Source organism: Camellia sinensis, chromosome 9, assembly GCF_055761805.1.
Source record: "Camellia sinensis isolate YWXY chromosome 9, ASM5576180v1, whole genome shotgun sequence".
Taxonomy (NCBI): Eukaryota; Viridiplantae; Streptophyta; class Magnoliopsida; order Ericales; family Theaceae; genus Camellia; species Camellia sinensis.
Genome location: NC_138969.1, coordinates 30,653,141 through 30,672,794, shown reverse-complemented (window position 1 = coordinate 30,672,794; position 19,654 = coordinate 30,653,141). Strand labels below are relative to the sequence as shown.

At 32.2% G+C, this 19,654-nt stretch overlaps 1 protein-coding gene across 1 annotated transcript; it reads left to right on the top strand.

The window, feature by feature from the left end:
• The first annotated feature begins 14,699 nt into the window (after positions 1-14,699).
• Positions 14,700-17,190, top strand: LOC114299830 (WRKY transcription factor 71). Its single transcript, XM_028244661.2, has 3 exons — positions 14,700-15,364; positions 15,554-15,697; positions 16,461-17,190. The coding sequence occupies exons 1-3, from the start codon at positions 14,919-14,921 to the stop codon at positions 16,837-16,839; spliced, it is 969 nt and encodes a 322-aa protein (XP_028100462.2). The 5' UTR covers positions 14,700-14,918; the 3' UTR covers positions 16,840-17,190.
• Positions 17,191-19,654: the final 2,464 nt, after the last annotated feature.

Genomic DNA, 19,654 nt, shown 5'->3' with positions numbered 1-19,654 from the left:
GCCAATGGGGGAGTGAAGAGTGGCTTAGGCTCCTCTCCCTTTTTTTTGGGGTGGGAATTGGAGATTTTTGGTCTAATGCATCATAAGGCTAGTAGTGCAACACATCATCAAAACTTAAAATCAACTGCATACAAATTATAATCATTATGAGTTTTGGATATTCTTTAACTATTTTGGGTTAATATAAAGATTTGTTGATGTGTCTTGGTTACATATATTGATCACTTATTTGTATGAATAGAAGAGATCTCCATAAACATGTCAGTTAGCATTTTTTTGGGATAATTAATAGGAGATGATACAATATTACACAAACCTTGTGGGGAACAAATACACTCCAACTTTGTAGAAACGTGAACTTTTCACCTCAACTACTGAAATATCTAAGATGTCAATCGGGTGCCACAAAATAAATTTATGTAATATTCTTGAGTTCGAGTCTTATTTTTACGAGCGCAATTTCTCTATTCCTATTTTCCCCTATTGATTATAAAAAGAAGAAGAAGTTAGGTCATCATTTTTATCACATTCTAAAACGTGAAAATGAGTTAGATATATATTCTAAAACATGAAAATGAGTTAGATACATATCGGTCATGATAAAGTAAACTGGTTCAACTTTGGATAACAATGGTCTTTTCCAAGATAGTTAGGTTCTTGTATTGTCAGTTGGTATTAGTGCAAACTTGGTCAATGAGATTGAGTCTCTTCTTTTTTTTTCTTTTTCTTTTTTCTAGCATGGATTGAGTCTCTATGATCCTTCTTATTTCAAGTATTCTATTCAATGTGAATAATTATTAGGGTAGTTCTAGAATAAGACTGTGTTTGGATTTAAGATTTGTGGAGAAAAAAGAAAAAGTGCGAGAAATAAATTAATTTTTTCTTTATCTCCTTCATCTTTTATTTTTTCCTTCACAAATTCCTATACAAATATCAGCAGCCTATTGTCACTCAAATATCTAACAAAGGTAGATCAACATTGTTTCACTTATAAATTTTTCAGCTACGCAAATGGTTAAAAACACCACATGAATTGTCACATGATATTTTTAGATTACTAAATAATTACCAATGATAGTGTGAACATTAATGTTCCTAAATATTATTATGATCAAAATTCAGATAATTAAATATTGAAATCCATATAGTGTCCATTGTAGTTTCATATCCTTCATTTTCCAATTTTCTACAGTTATTTCCAAGAAAAAAATATCAACATGATGAGGCCTTATATACAAACTTATTTTTACACAATAATAATAATAATAATAATAATAATAATAATAAATCCACACTAAAATAAGTTCTACATTTTATAATTATAATTTTAAATTTATAGATCTGAAAATTTTATTAATTCATATCAAAATAGTCATGATGTTTACTTCGCTTATTTTCAAGTTCATTAGGGTGCTCAACTTCATTTTATTTTTTGAAAACATATATATATTTTTTACGAAACTAACATGTTAATTGGTCGCAAATTAAATCCATTGAATGAGTATAATGGATCATGCATACCTTTAAAATGTCATTTATTTCGTTATGAATTAGGAAATTAATGTGCCTTTTCATTGCAAAAATTGTCTAGACAAGCCTTTTACTTTTGTTTATTTTCATGTTTTACTTCATTTTTTTCTTGATATCCTTTTTTTTGTTTTTTGTTTTAATTTTTGTTTTCATGAAATGAACGTGTGTGTCCGTTGCAAAATAAAACCTTTGAATGAGTCTTTGGAATATCATGCATACCCTTATAGAGTCATTTGATTCATTATGTGAAATAGGAAATTAGTCTACTTTCTCTTAACACTTTTGAATTAGGGGTTTATTTTTCCTTTTTGGTAATTTAAATGTGTTAACATCTCAAAGATACTTTTTTCATTGTTCACATACACACCTAATACCAATACCTACCTTTTATAGACACCTCAAATAACAATACCAGAGACCCTACCCCTATGTCACAGCTAAGGTCAATAATCTCATGCTATTCTCTCTCTCTCTCAAAAAAGTCTTCTCTTTCAAGCAACATCCCTTTATGAATTGAATGGCCATTTATATTCCAAACCTTCTATTTCTCCAATACCATGTACACATTCCATAAATGATTTGTTTCATGTCACTTCTCCACAAAAAAATGTTACCCTAGTAGATAACATGTCCCTATCCTACAATTCATATAATACATATAATATACAAAGGACCCGTCGACTAGTCATGGTTGGGACTAAAAAAATACAAAAGATAAAATAAATTAAAAAAGTCAATAAGATAAAATATCACATCTAAATCATAATCATTTTACCTTTTCTCTCACAAAAGTTAAAAAAGTCAAAAAAATCAACCCAAACGAATTTTTTACTCTCAACTAAAATTGTCCCAACTCAAAAAAACCAACTAAAATAAGTCATAGCCAAACAATAACTTAAGGTTATTTTGCAAACTATTTTAATTAATTTTTTAATTTTTTTACGAAAACACCTACAAAAAATGTAGAGATAATGTTAATTTTTTAGTAATAGTTTTTTAACTTTTTAATTATTTTAACTAATCCTAAAGCTTAAAATTTGAAATCACATGTTTAAACGGTGTTTCATTTGGTTTTAATTTTTTCAGCTTAAAAAGCTTAAAATAAGGTAAATACAAGTTTTTTTAAAGTTGGGTACTATTTTTAAAAGAAAAAAACAATTTTTGGTTATATGCAACCAAACGGGGTATGTATGCACATGAGTTATCATTACTGTTAGTAATGGGCGCCCATGTGGCATGACCATTAAAATTTGATTTTGAATCCTTATCCAAATAGGTTTTGATTTTGAAATCAAACCTATTTAGGATAACCACTCTTGAAACAGACGTTATCAGTTTGAACTGATATAGATAGATATAATATATTAGATATTATCTGTATCTTAACTGATATGGATAGATATTATAATATATTAAATATTTGTTATATGGTTATGGGTAATCCAAGAGAAACAACGTTGAGTCTGTTTCAACCCATATTCTGACTCTCTCCCAAGAAACAACGATCAAAGTCATTTTGCACTGTGGTTTGTGTGGGTGATATTCACCATTGTAATATCACCCCACTGCTGGGATTGATTGATCTGATTCTGGAAGCACGTGATTTATCCACGAGGTTCAATCATCAAAAGGTATGATCTGATGATTTTATTCCGCTGCATGTTTTGTGTTTTGATTGACATTGGTATCAGAGCCATTGATGGGTATTTTCGTGCTTTCTTTTATCATGGGTATATTTATAAAAGATGTGGAGATCCAAAATATTTCATTTTTATGATCATGAATGTCATTTTTAAGAGCATTAATGATTTTATTTTGGAAAAAGGAGTCCGACAGTACAAAAATGGGACCAGAAAACACCCTGGAAGGCGGCGCGTGGTATGTACGCGCCACCTGACGCCGTGAGCTGCAGCCACGCGCGCCCACGCGCTTCCACGCGCCTACACGCGCCGGATGCCCTTCTGACGCGCCTGCACGCGCCATCACGCGCGCGTCGGCGGTGCTGTCTACGCAGGCGCGCCGTCCGCGCCCGCACGCGCGCCGCGTGCGGAGCCGAGCGCCGAGCCGAGGCTGAGCCGCGGGCCGAGCCGAGGCTGAGCCGCGCGCCGAGCCGATCCTTGAGCCGACTTGCGCTGAGCGGCGCCGAGCCGAGCCGAGCCGTTTTTTCCGCGCTGGCTTGGCTCTAAGGCTCTGTTTGTTTGTTTTTTAATTCTGAATTGCGTTAATTGGCCATAATTTATTCGTTATAGCTTTGTTTTAAGCATGGTTGGTACCCTTAGACTCAGAATTAATTTTTCTACATTCTATAAAATTTTGAAAATTTTACGAAAATAAAAAATATTTTTTCTGTGTTAATAATTCATTTTTTATGCTTTAAAATGATGCTGGTATTGCATAAATAATTTTCTGGGGTTGAAATTTTTATTATGGACTTCTGAAATGTTTTAATATCTAATGGTAATATTGTCTCATTTTATCAGTTTCTGGATTTTTTATTTCTAATTTTATGTGTATTTATTAGTCATTTAAAATTCCAGAATATTTCAGAAAAATTTCAGAATATTTCAGAACAATGTACATTTTAATTATGGCATAATCTGAATATTGTTTCTGTTTACTAGTTTCTGGATTTTTTATTTCTAATTTTATGTGTGTTTAATTAGTTATTTAAAATTCCAGAAAATACCAAAAAAAAAAATCCAGAAAATTTCAGGATGATGTACTTTCTGTTATGGCATAATTTAAATATTGAATACAGCATATTTTTTTTTTGGGTTTGTAATATGTTGTAATTAGAAGAGCATGATTATTTATTTATTTATTAGAATTCCATTATTAAATAAATATAGCATGAGTTATTTGTAGATTTACATTAAAATGCTATTGTATGGAATTTATCATGCTTTGTATATGCCATAGTCAGTGGGAGGTTATTCGGTTGAGAGAAATCTTTGTAGATTAACTCCCGAAAACCAATATTTTGCGCATAAATTAAACTAAATTTTGGATAATTGTCACTTGTGGCGCAAGAGATGATTACGAGCATAGCGGATTTTCGATCTTGCGACTTGTGTAATATTGTCACTATTTAATTTAGATTTTTGCGGCAAAATTATATTATGCTAATCAAATTAATCCCAATGCGAATTTCTCTCTAAATTGATTTAGCTTATGGAAGTTAATTTGGTTGACCTAGACTTAGTAGAGATGTTCAAATGTGAACAAACTAATCCCATTCTTTAGATGAGAAAAAGTCGTGGAGACTTTAGGTCAAACCTTAATTGAGCCAAAGTAAGGAAACATGACTCAAAGTCGCCGTGTTTTTGTTGCCTTGTTTGGCACAATAAAAACTAATGTGTGCGCTATAGTTAGCGGCACGCTACATAGTTTTAGTTGGCGAGTTTTGGAGTTATGAAATTAGTAAGCCCTCAATAGATCTGTATATGATCTTGACTAATGAGTTGCACGGATTGACTTTGTAATTTGACTTGTAAATAATGTTACATCATTGGATGAAGTAACATTCAAGAGTCACGTCATCCAAGAAATGCGAGCTTAAATAAATTAGTCATTAAGTGTAAGACGAGTAGCCAGTACGAGCAGTGTTTTGCTCTCTACCCAATTATTGGGAGTGGATTGAGCGAAATTTCATGCACTATAATAGTGTGCGTTGAAATATCACGTGAAGTTAAAAGATTAGTGCTTAGAAGCTGCAAAAATCTATTAACACTAAGTGAAAAGATTAGCGCTTAGTGTCTGCAAAATCTATTAGCATTGCCAACTTGTCTAAGTCTGGACACTTACTGTTTCCACACTTGAGTGTGAAACATGGATGAGGTGCTTCTTTGTGTGATTCCTTTACAAGGCTAACGTTTTGAATAACATTTACCACTAAGCGCAAACGTTGCAGCATAGTAATGAAAAGGTTAAGGCTGACAAGGTTGTTATGACTCTAAGAATTTAACGCATCGCTTGTAAGAGCATTGTGTTGAATTAGACTCTTTAGCCTAATTCGCGCTTAAGTTACTTCAGGAGCTATCATAGTTGATAGCTTATTCTCTCCTTCTTGTGGATAGTAGAATTAATTGCAAGTAACTATGAAGCGAGAAATAGAGATGGCAACAGGAGTATCGTCATCTTTCAACTAGATGTATTAAAGTGTATGGAGAATAAAATTGACTTGAAGATGCAGGGGATTAGCACTTACTAGTTAAATTTGCGACTTAGGCGCAGTTGATATCTCCATGACATCCTTTTTATGATCTAGTGAATATGACTTAGTCGTGAGTCATTACCTAGTTGGGCCTAAACCTTTAAAACTTGTCTTCGAGAACTCACACATTAAGATGATTGGAATTAGTTTATGACATTGGTCATGAACCAGTGGCTTATTATACTTAATCACATTAATGAGATGATGACATGATGGTTTGAGTAGGCCTTCTCGGGCCCACTCGCTTATGACATCCTGCTCTCATGTGAATGTGTAACTTTGTTCGCAATGGGTGCGCACAAGTAAGTAGGAAAGCCGCAGAAGGTCATTTGTTTTGGCGCATTTAGTCCACTATGATATTTTGTGACTAGATATGTGTGAGGGTACAATAGCTAAGCCTCAATCTCAACACATTTATAGATTACGATACGCATCTGAGTCAAGACTATTTGATCTCCCATAAGTCAAAAGTTTTGAGATGATTTTTGACATTGCACATATGAGGTCGAGATCAATTAGATAAGAGTTTTTTGTGCTTTTAGTTTTGACCAAGGTGGCGAGTATCTATTTGAGTTATTTTTTCAGAAAAACTCTGTGAAGAGAGATGGATGCTTAGAACATTGATTATTCCTAGTACTCAACAACACACTGGTGTAGTAGAGATAAGGAATTAAATATTGTTAATGTTAGGTAGATAATGGCGCAAAATGTTTCCCAATTGGGAATTGCACTAGTTTGTTGCCTATATCCCTAACTAAGTGCCCTCCATATCAGTTTTTACACTCCATTTTGAGTAATGGGTTAGCAGAGAGCCATCTATGGGCGATCTGTAACCATTAAGCAGCTTATCTTTATTCTACTTCTCATAAGATTGCGAAGTTAAGACCTAGGGTTCTATAGCGCATTATTGTATGCTGTCTTGTAAACACAAAGGGTCGTGTGGCGCATTATTGTATGCGGTCATGCAAACCCTCCGGGTCATGTGCATATAGGTAAGCAGCTTTGTGGTAGTGTAACTAAGTCACATAAAGTTTTATTAGTAAAGGTGACGTGAATAGAGTTTTCGGAACTCTATAAGATGGAGAATTCCAAGCATAGCGCTCTATGTAGCCTAGTTGAGAATGGAAAGAAATTTCCAATATCCTAGGGACAGTGGGAGCGATGTGTCTACTAATGGATTACTCCATTAGAGCAGAATACTCTACATTTTTAGTTGCGTGGTAGCAAATGTGAAAATTTTCCACGTCATCACTGGGTGATTGAGAGGGAAACATTCATGATTGCTCCGCAAGATGATAAAGAGCCTAGGATAATGCCTAAGGCTCTAGTCCCCTATTTTTTGAAAGTGGATCAATGCTGCGCAGTTTAAGACAAAGTCTTTGAGGATTAACCATTTTTTATAATTTGGTTGACTTTCCATTATGACGCAAAACTGTTATAAAGTTATGCGTAATTTGGATAGTCATTTTTGAGGCATAAGGCTCGCTAGATACCGAATGGTCGCACCATTGAGGAAAGTGTAGACCATGAGAAGACTTCCTCCTGGGGAGTGAGGTTATTTTGACTTAGGCTATAATTGACATAAGTTCGGAACATTGATTTGTGGACACTGTGACCCGATTTCTCATTAGAGAATTGGATAAGTAGATCCGTAGGGATTTACCTTCTGCTTTTATGGTGAAAAGTTAGGAGCGCAAAAAGGTTGCTAGTTCCAATAAATCTTTTACAAGCAGTTATCCAAACAGTGGTTCTTAGATTTCGTCAAGCCATGATAGGGCAACGATGATCGATGAAGACCACTGAGGCATGATCAATGGTCCAAAAGAAGTTTTTCCTTACTTAGTCATTATGAGCCAGGAATTTATAAGGTTGTCGCCACCTAGGGTGGGCAGTCCTCCATTTTAGATATGATGGACATGGGTGATGTAATTCATATGCTCGGATGTACGATCCTTAGGGACTGTTTTAGGAAAATTCTCGGTTTGTCTTCAATGACTTACATAAGGAATATCCTAGAACGATTCTAGATGCAAAATTGCAAACCCATTGACTTACCTATCGGTAAAAGCCAGAGCCTTAGCTATTGAGTGAATCCTCAGATTGTCTTTAGGAGAAACAGATGACCTATATTCCTTGATTTTTTCTTTGTTGTGGGAGCCTAAAGTACGCTATGTGGGCGTATTCGGCATGATAAGTTTTATCTTTGATAAATGGTTAACTGAGTTGTTTAGACATTGACCTTGCTCATTAGACTGTGGATAAAATGCTTTATTAGAAGCATATTAATTTGCTCCTTGTAAAATTCAATGCGCTAGTTGGGCGCATCTGCGCTAGTTGGGCGCATTAAGAATGAACGCAAATTGGTCACCAAAAATATCTTTAGAGAGGTTATTGCGCAAGAGATAGTGATCTTAAATCATTTCATGTGAGGCGCACATGGTGGATTCCGTTGTATATACTTATCGCAAGAGGTGCTGATAAGGCTTATGTTTGGAATCTATAATTGCGCAAGCTGTGGTCAATTTTTTTTAAATCGATCACTTATTTTGAGATGATGGGATGTTGACACTATTATGGTTTGTGTCATAATGATTAGCAAATGATGATGTCAGCAGGCAAGATTGGCTCACTCACACGAGCAATCGCCCTTGGCGCTTGGGAGCGAGCAAGGATGAGACTGGTGGTTTATTTTTATTCGGAGCCAAGAGAGGCTTAAATCATCCACTATGTATGTCGCCTTGGTTATAACCAAGATGAGGTCGTGTTAAGGACCAAACATGGATGTTAGTACCCACTTTCCATGTTGTGCCTGTTATGATTAGCCAGATTCGAGATCTCATTTGACGCCTAGAAGGCGAGCAAATAGAGAATTCGGGTTAGGCGCTAGAAAGCGACTAGACTAATATCTGTACGGTGTATCGAGTATGACGTCACTCTTTATGGAAGAGTTACTCCACCGTAACATATATTCATACTATATGTGCTTAGCGACCGAGTAATGAGGTGAGAGAATGGATCCCTGCTTCCTCACCGTGTGAGTCTTACGAGTCATTATTGATATGACTTTCATTTATGTACCCTTTTGTGACTTTTGACTATGTCATAAGGTAAGGGGTTGATGTTCTGCTACTTTGGTATGTTGCCTGCGGTCATGCATGATTCGGCCTTAAGGGACATCACTGGGAAAGCGGTCAATCCTAAACTAAATGGCATGAGTGCAAAGGGAAGATCATCTAGTATTACACCACTGTTGTATATTCACTGCCGGCAACTCACATCGCTCTGTATGAGAGGCGAATTGAGTGTGAATATATTGCAAGAATTGAGAGGGTCAAACATGCTCTTTTTGAGGGATTAGAGATGTTTTTTGGACCGGTGTAATTAGATGGGTCTGGGGTATATGAGACACTATTTCTTTTCTTTTTGGGTTGATGTCTCTATGCTGGCTCATTTTGAGTTTCTAGTATAGAGCTCCCACATGCAGGTGTTCTCAGCAGTCGCACGGTGCAGTGGCTAGTATGAGATTGTTCGTTTTTGGGGAGATTGAGATAGAGATGTGGCAGTGTCATGCCAACTCATGTGCGAGTGGGAGATGTTAGTAATGGGCGCCCATGTGGCATGACCATTAAAATTTGATTTTGAATCCTTATCCAAATAGGTTTTGATTTTGAAATCAAACCTATTTAGGATAACCACTCTTGAAACAGACGTTATCAGTTTGAACTGATATAGATAGATATAATATATTAGATATTATCTGTATCTTAACTGATATGGATAGATATTATAATATATTAAATATTTGTTATATGGTTATGGGTAATCCAAGAGAAACAACGTTGAGTCTGTTTCAACCCATATTCTGACTCTCTCCCAAGAAACAACGATCAAAGTCATTTTGCACTGTGGTTTGTGTGGGTGATATTCACCATTGTAATATCACCCCACTGCTGGGATTGATTGATCTGATTCTGGAAGCACGTGATTTATCCACGAGGTTCAATCATCAAAAGGTATGATCTGATGATTTTATTCCGCTGCATGTTTTGTGTTTTGATTTACAATTACCATATGAAATCAAGGTCATTATAAATAGCTCTAAAATTGACCAGTCATTGGCATTCAAAACTACAGTCATTAGATGACAAACATCGCGGTTTAGGTTAATTTAGATTGATTTTACATGTGAGTCTAACCTGGCGTGATTTAAGCTAATTTAGCTATTGACATTCATAATTCTTTTTTCAAGATTTTGTAATCCTGTTGATCATTGTTAAATTCTAACATGATGGAAGAGTTGAATTTAAAATTAGGTTTAGTTTTTTTGTTTTTGGAAAAAAAGAGAGTATTTTTTTTCTTGTAAACCATTCTCTTGTTGCTGAAATCATATTTTTGAAAGCTTGAGAAAACCAATTATATTGTTCTAAATGTATGTGTTAGGTAAGATATCTATAATTTGGTGGCTGTCTCTTCATACCTATGTGACCTCTTGTCATCTTTCTCCCCGAATTTCGTTTAATTGGTACAAGAATGTCTAATTTTGATAGGGAAATAAAACTTTGAATGAAATAAGTTAAAACATATTTATTTACACGAGTAACTAAACGAAAAAAAAAAAAATGCTTTCTTGCTAATATTTATTAATTTTGTTCTTATTTTCATGACTCCACCAAAAAGAAAAATAAAACACATCTTTTACTTTATCTTCTTTTCTTATCTTTTTTGTTTTCTTCTTCAAAAACCAATATCTAAATGTATCGTAACAATTTGAGAAGATAGATGCTGTGGAAAGTAAGTAGATTGAATTAAATTAACTAGGAATGGCAATCAGATAGAATGGGGCTAAGTTTCTAATGTCTTGTTCTTGTACTATTTCTTGTCAGGACGAAGATAGATCAAGAAAAATTAAGTCAAGACAAAGGGGCCAAGCATGTGCAGAAAAGTGACAAGTAATTTGTCGTCTTAAGAAGGAGATGATACTGATAAGAGAGATGTAATAGTATGTAAAGGACAAAAATTAATGAGTAATGAAAGTTAAGAAGACTAAAAATGAGAGATAGAGAAGTAAAAAAATAATATATGTATATACATATATTAAAGTATTTTATTCTTGTTATGTTTAATAAATTGAAAAGCAACATATATGCATACTAAAGTTATTTAATTCATTTAATCAAGCATGACGAAGAAAGCAAATCTTGTCCTCTCTCCGTTTTCTAATCTTTGGGATGTGAGAAAACTTACCAAGCACTATGAAAAGTAGTTTGAATTGCTCAATTCACTATCCTATTAGAGAAAATGTCTCATTTTGTTTTTTGTTGACTCAATGAGGGTTTGCTGTGAACTGTATGTCATTTGAATAGCAACTAAAAATCATGCTTTTAGGCTTGTAAAAAAATTAAAAAATAAAAAAAGAAACGAAAACTTATTTGCTAGATGAAATGACATGTAAGGCATCTCCAACATGATACCTAAATAGATTCCTTAGTCATTTTGACCATCTCTTTTAGCTATTTTGTCACTCCGTTGATTAAAGCTAAAAATAAAATACTAATTTATTTTTTCATCTTACTTTTTTTGTTTCCTATTTTTTTCTCTTTCTTCTTGAAGAGTGTGTACATTGTCCAAAAAAAAAAAAAAAAAGGAAAAAAAAAGAAGAAGTAAAAAAGAAAGAATAGTTGTTGAAATCAATTAACTAAAATAAAAATAATTTTTGGAAGATTCATTACGAATAGTAACTAGCTAAAATAGAAAGTACACTTTTTACTGTGCTTTTGCTAGTTAAAATGGCTATCCATGTAAAATTTGATGAGTAATTAAGTAGACAATTGTCACGGATCAAAGTCATTTTACTTCTCTTCTATTCATTAATTGAATTTTTTACTACTTTTTTAATTTATAGCTATCCACTCCTATCCTTTTCGGATGAGCAAAAATAAAAATAAAAAAATAAAAAACAAATTGTTTCAGTTCTTTGTGAAACTACTAATCCACGGCCCCACCCCCACCCCCACCCCTGGCATCATTACTCCACTACCTCCTTCACTACTCCACCATTACCACCACACTATTGCTATCACTGCCTTCCATCTCCAACTCGTCCTCTATCAGTATCATTTCTCTACCATCACCAATATCATCACCACTCTGCCTCTACTTTTGCCACCCCACAACCACTACCATCTACGTCATATTCCATTACTATTACATTCACCATCACCACTTATTTATTGAAAAAAAGTAATAAAATAAAGATTGATTGAGTTCATTTGTTAAAGTCGTATTCAATTAAATTCAACCATTATTAAATTCACGAGTTGTATTAAAATATTTCAAATGAATAACTTGTTTGGTTAGGTTTAAAATAGCTCATTTTTCATTTATAGAAAAGAAAAAAGTAAAAAAAATAAATTATAGATGCATAGGTATTGCAACTTGTACAAATTATTATTACCTTTATGAAATTTTTTCAAAAACAAGCAATACAAAGAATCAAATTTCTAATTTCAAGCACGTGAACAAATATAAAAATTGAACCCCATACTCTCTTGACTATTTGACCATCATCATGATTCATGATTTATGATCACTTCCTTGAATGATACCAAAATTTGTCTCACTCAATAATAATTTTTGGGAAAAGAAATGCTGACGTGGCCCCACAATGTGGACCCCGATGTACAACCAAACTGAGATGATAAACCACAGGGCATAATAACCCAAAAGAAAAAAAAAAAAAAAGAACCACAGGGCATCTCCCACGTGCCGAGCACGTGTGTGGGCTACGGTCAAATGCCGGTGCCAGCTGGGGACACGTGTAAGCCCCTATTTGGTCGAGTTTGAAACCTGACGGTTTCCCTTTGCTGTTTGGTCGTCGGTTTGACTTATCAACGAAAGCGTCTTTTAGAGCTCAATATTAGGCTTTAAATCACACTTTTCAACTCAAGCTTTCAAACTATAACGAGTTTTAAGTACTAACAAAAAATTTTAAATTTAATTTATAAGAATAATGTGTGAATATTTTAGTTGTGAATGTTATTATATAAGTTTTTCTGAGTAAAATTTCAAGCTCTGTTTAGTTGAATTTTTAGAATATGTTTCTAAATTTTTTAAAAAAAATTTCAAAATAGTTAAACAAAAATTGGCATAAAAAATTATTTTTAAATTTTTAAAAATTATTTTCGTTCCCAAAATATAGAAAATTTTATGAAAATATTCATTTTTTGATTTTTTTATTAGCAAAATAGTTTTTGCAAAAATTTCAATTTTTTAATATTTTTTTTAATGAAAACTTAACCAAACTAAGCCATAATTTCTTTTTGGATTTTTTTTGCTAGTTTTAGTTTAGTTTTTTTAAATATATAAAGTAGGGTTGTTTGTGGATTGAGTTGGGCTAGGTCCCCTCTCATTCGTTATCCATCTAAACTTAGACGGATTAGAAAAGTTCAATTCATATCAATCTGCTTAGTTAGCAAATGCGGATTGAGCGGGCCATGCAAGTTGGAGGGTGGATGCGGGTTGATTTGGCGGTTTAGGCTTTATTATTTTGGACCTTTTTTTCAAACTATTCCAGTAATCCTTTATTATTGTACACTCAAATTTTTTGATTATTCATTTTTTGTAAGAAAAAGAAAGCCCAACTTTTATATTTCATAAATAGCAAATATAATTACTAAATAAAATATTTCTTAACACACAACATTAAATCATAATTTTATTTTCTTAGGATTGTTGGTGGATTGGGTTGGATAGGTCTCCCATCAGTCATCCGTTCGAACTTCAACGGATTGAGAAAATACATCCACATTTGTCCGCTCAAATTATTAAAACAATTTATTTTGTAAATAATTAATTTCAATCATTTAATTTTAACGAATCAAGTGGATGTTTACTCACCCCTAATATAAAATAAAACACACAAGCTAAAAGCCTACAAAAATGTATAAAGTTGAATATTAATTGCAAAAAAGTGCACGTTGAAAGTTAAAAGTCAATTAAAAAGCCAATAAAGAAGTTATTCAAAATGAGATAATGCTTGGCAAAAAAATTTCTCAATTCAAAAATAAAAGCTAACTTCCAAAAAAGTAACTTTTCGAGCTCAAAAAGCAAAAAATTAAAAAGTTTCACAAAATAACATAAATTTTTAAAGTACAAAAAATTGTTTAAGCAGGAAATTTTAAATTATATATTCAACAACTTATCAATTTAAATGACTTAAATTCACATCATTATAAATACAAATTTTATTGTTGAAATTTAACATACGTTCATAAATTTTCATTTCGACAATGACAGTTTTGAAATTATGACAGATATTGGTTATCTATTTTGAAGTAATTACAGCTAAATGATCTATTTTGAAGTATTCAAAAAGAGAAAATTTCCACACAAATTATGTAAAAAAAATTTGGTTGTTTAGCAATTTCTTTTATAAAAAAATATACATTAGTAATGATACATAAACAAAAAGAAAATATAAAATGATGTAACAAATTTGTGTATATTCATTTTGTTGTTACATTATTCTAATCGTGTTTTTTTTTTTTTTTTTTTATATAAATTTTGGTTTTGGTTTACAATTCATGTTTCAAAACATAATTATTTAATCTCACAATGGCATGAAAGCTGTCAAACCTTGTTTATAACGTGAGTTAGCCGCTTTCATCTAAACTAAAAAATGTAAATTATAAATCTATATAAAAATAATAGTATCTTTTTAACATATTATCATACGATCTTATGTAACATACTTGCTGAATATTAATGACACTTAAGCTGAATCAGTATATTCAACAAGATGTAAGCCCATCATACAACGGTTAAATTTATGAAAAAATTATGCAACAGTGGTAAAATAAAAAAAAAAATATTACACTCATGAAATAATTTATAATTTTAATAATTAATGTAGGTAAAATTTATCAATTATTTATAATTACTTTCATAATTATATTTTGATGTTCAAATTCTGTACACATATCTTTACAGTTTCATTATTTTCATCATGTCATACAGTAGTTTAATTCTCTCTCTCTCTCCATAAAAGAAGACAAATAGACCTTTACTCAATCTCTCTGTCAAAGCTTATACAAAGTGACCTTAGAGTCAAACCTATCTTCTACTTCTTCTTCTTCTTCTCCTTCCTCCTCTCCTCTCTTCTTTTTCTTCTTCTTCAATGTCTGATGAACCAGGAGGCTTCTACTACCATGACCCATTCCATGATGATCGCTACGCCACCGGTGCAACTGCCTTCTCATTCTCTACCAGTACTAACTCTTCCCTCTATAATTCACCATCTCAAGATCTACATGGTTTAGGCTCTTCACACATGAGCTTTACTGAGTCTTTACATGGATCTACAGACTACAACACAATCGAAACCGCCTTTGGCTTGTCACCTCCATCATCGCAACTATTTTCTGTAGTCAAAGAGGAGCAAAAGCCGCTGGTGATGGATGGTGGAGACACGGTGGTTGGTGTTGGTGAAACTGCGGTTACACCAAACTCTTCGATCTCTTCCTCGTCTACTGAGGCCGGTGGGGACGAAGACACTAGCAAGAGTAAGAAAGACCGACTACAAAAAGAGGTGGAAGATGGAGGAGGAGAGAGCTCTAAGAAAGTGTAGGTTAAAACTTTTCGAAAAAGTCTACGAATACACAGAAACCGATCACAAAATTACATGATTTGATTTTTTTGTAAATAAAAGAACTAAAACTTTGGTGTTATTATTTGTGAATTCATGGGAATACATGTAGCTTTTGATATTGTTTGGTTATGTAGAAAAGTCTGACCTAATATATGGATTAACAGGAACAAATCGAAGAAGAAGATAGAAAAAATTAAGAGAGAACCGCGGTTCGCTTTCATGACAAAGAGTGAAGTTGATCATCTGGAAGATGGATATAGATGGAGAAAATATGGGCAAAAGGCGGTCAAGAATAGCCCTTTTCCAAGGTGTGTTCCTCATTTTTCTACTTATAATTAAGTAATTGTCCAAGAAATGGTCCCTTGATTAATAAAAAAAATTGCTAGGTTTTGAAATCATGATCATGTTTTTCAGTTTCTGCTCATTGTTAATTGATTGCCAAAACACATGAACAGAGATGAAACTAGTATGTACCAAGAATTTTTCTGTTGTTTTCTTTTATTTTCCTACATTTTCTCACCATTCAAACAAAACAAAATGCTCAGAAACAATAATATTGCATACTTAGAAAAAAATACTCAAACAAGAAATAGTCTTTTTTTGATTAATTCAAAAAATATGTTGGTGATCATGTTTTCGTTTGTGCCCATGGTTAATTGATTGTCAAAACACAGAAAAGAAATGAAACTAGTTCCATGATTCGTTATTTTCTTTTCCTACTTTTCTTGCTATTCAACCAAAAAAAATGCTGCATATGAGTACCCCCATAAACAACGCCGCTACATAGTGTTCAGAAATTGAACTACGTTGATCATATTCATTTTGGATGTAACCTACACTACACTAATTTTAAACCTGCATCATAAATTCAAATTCTAAACATTTTACTGAATTTTTTTTTTTTGTTTCTTCCTGGGTACATACCTAGAAAGCATTGTTGTGTGATTCTATTTCTTTCTTTCTTTCTTTCCTTGTGTGTATTCTTAATAATGAAATGGAAGATAAAAAAGTTGTCTTTTCTACTCTAAAAAGGCTTTGTATTGAGGACCACTTTGATTTCCATTGATACAGGAGCTACTATCGGTGCACTACTCAGAAGTGCACAGTAAAGAAGCGTGTAGAAAGGTCATTTCAAGATCCATCGACTGTGATAACAACCTACGAAGGCCAACATAACCATCAGATACCGGCAACGCTTAGAGGAAATGCTGCAGGCGTAATGTTGCCGCCTTCTATGCTAACAATGACACCACCATTAATGGCCGGGACAGGCTTTCCTCAAGAATTTATAGTTCAAATGGCTCCAATGTACAACCATGGTGGCATGAGCTCTTTTTACCCCCAAAGTAGCAATTTAACTCCACTTCATCATCAGCAGCTTCAACATCCTGATGACTATGGGCTTTTGCAAGACATGTTTCCCTCCACTTTTTTTAAACAAGAGCCATGACTCTTTGAAAGGGCTGCTTGACTTAACGACGAGGTATAAAAAAAGATGCAGAGTTGTTTGTCTACTTGGTTAGAGTCAGGTATGGGACAATTCATACATCTTTGGGCTTTAATTATCGAGAAATAGAGAGATTACAAATAGAGCCTAATGGAACTCCGTTGTTGTTATTTTATATATGTATATGGTTACAATTATTTATATTCCCAAACGCGTCTATGATGTAACACTTGGCAGCCTGTTAGCCATTGTGTATCATCTTACGAGAATAGAGTATGGTATAGATCAACTAGAAGAGTTGTGCATAAAAGTATTTACCCCAAAGAGGAATATTAGAATTTCGACTTTAGAAAAGTATGGATTTTCAATAACAGAAATTTTGTGATATGTTGAAAATTTCTTATGTCATTAGTTTTTCATGGCACGGGTTTGGGTAAGAGAAACAACATCTCCAGAAATAAAAGTTAATCATATTTTACCATACTCAAATTCTGCTTTAATAAAAGTATCATACACCATGACTCTTTCTATCTCAACTCCACAAACTCATTCTCTTCAGTAGCTTTAGACTTCCTCATTTGAAACATGTGCTAATTAATTACCAAATATCATGGATTTTACCTGTATCGTAAAGTGCATAAACAGCCCAAGTATGAACTCAATGCAGTTCAGACTTCTTTTGTTTGCTCCAAGTGTGACCATGGAAAAATTATTGTGCTGCCGTAATAACTTGATTTGTCAAAAAATGGAAATGTCACGAGGTTCGAAAATGACATTTGTGTCAAGTCGACTGAGAGGGTTTTAATTCAACAGTCTGAATGTACCAAAATGACTTTTGTATCATTAGAGTATCATTATCAAGCTCATTAGAGTCTTTTCTTGATTATTTTATATATAATACAAAATTATAGAAATACACTCTATCAAACTCAATTCATGGCTGGCTATTTTAGGTGAATATCAAATCACAAGTTACATGTAGTTACGAAAGAGGAGTCAACAAATAATTTTAGGTAATAAAATATTTAATATATTATATTATATTTATTATTTTATTAATTATTACTATATTAATAATAAATATGAGTGATAAAATCGTTAAACTAATGCAATTGTAATATACGAGATAAAATATAATTTGATAAATTAAGAAAAATTATTTATAAACAAATTAAAATTTTTATTAAATAAATTAAAATGATAAAATTGTGTTATTTTTGAAGATATAAGTTAAAATAATTTATATTTTAAATTGAGATGAAGAGAGTATAACGTGTCACATCATTTTGTGTATAAATTCAACATATATTTTTTTTTTGTTAAGATAAATTACATTGACATTCCTTAAATTTGGATATAACAAATCATACATTTTGAGATAATTAAATCAATATCTTTATTTGTAAATTTAAAGGGATTGGAACAAATGTAAGTAGTGTTAAGACTCAAAAATAAATAAAAATAAAATATACATTTTAATATAAAAAAGATGATAACGATCACTTTTTTATTCGTAAAATTGACAAATTATGGAGAAAAATGGGTTAAGTGTTATGTAAATTAAAAATTTAAAGGAATCTAATATAATATGCAAACTTGTGAAATTTATTATATTTTTTTCAAATTTTAAGCGATGTGAATGTAATTTATCCAGTATTTTATTTATATATCATTATCCTAAACAAATGTGATCATTCATTATTTTAATTCTCTCTTAAATATTAAATTTGGAATTGGAAAAAATAAAATAAAAATAGAATAGAGTAAAAAATAGAGAATTTGTTGAAAAATGTATTTGAAAAGATGGTTAGCTAAAATAAAAATATAGACTTTTAGTTAAAATTTAACTAATTTGATTACTTTGATGGAGATATATGCTCTTAGAACAATATTGCTAACCAATGAAATTTTAAAGTGTAGCATGTGAAATTACAATTTTGACATTGTCACTTTGACTGTGAATATTAAAATTACTCTGAGATCACATGTTTGTGTAAAACCCACATTATATATGTTTGATTAACATAAATATGTGATTTTGGATGCTGTTGAACATTGTTACCAATGACATTGAATAACGTATGCAATTTAAAACTACCATGGAGTTTTGAAACATTTAAGCTTTGAAACTAAAGGTTGAAGATTGTGGAAATGATGGTTAACTTGGTTTATATAGTTGCTCTTTATAGTTAATTAAAACAAATTAATTTAAACCATAAAAGAATTATTTTTTTAAGATAATTTTAAAATAAAAAAACATTATACAACAAGTTAAAACCAACTGAAATATTTTTTTAGTATAAATATATTTTATGTATGCTGTCTAAAGTAAAGACACCAAAAAATAAATAAAAACAAAGAAATTAGTCGCACAAAACACCAAAATACCCTAAATGATTGACCCAATTGCTTTTCAACCTTATTGTTTGTGAGAAAAAAAATTCATTTGTTGTATTTGTTTGAATAATATGCTTTCCATTTCATTGAATCATGGCATGAGCTGCCAAAAGCAACACAACCATTGCTTGCCCATCCAATTCTCCTTGATATGGGGGATGAAAGTTGATTTTCAAACAACAAAAATCATTTGTTAAGAGAATTTCATACCTATTATTTATTTATTTATTTATTAAGATGATGTGACAATAACGTCTATAAAAGTATAAGTCAATTTGATTGGTTTTCTATTTTATGATAACATAATCAAAACTAGTAAACACAAAATATATATAATATATGTTGGGTTGTGAGTCTATTAATTTAAAACTTGAAACTTATCAAGATTCATTTTATTTATAAAAATACGCTACTGCCATAT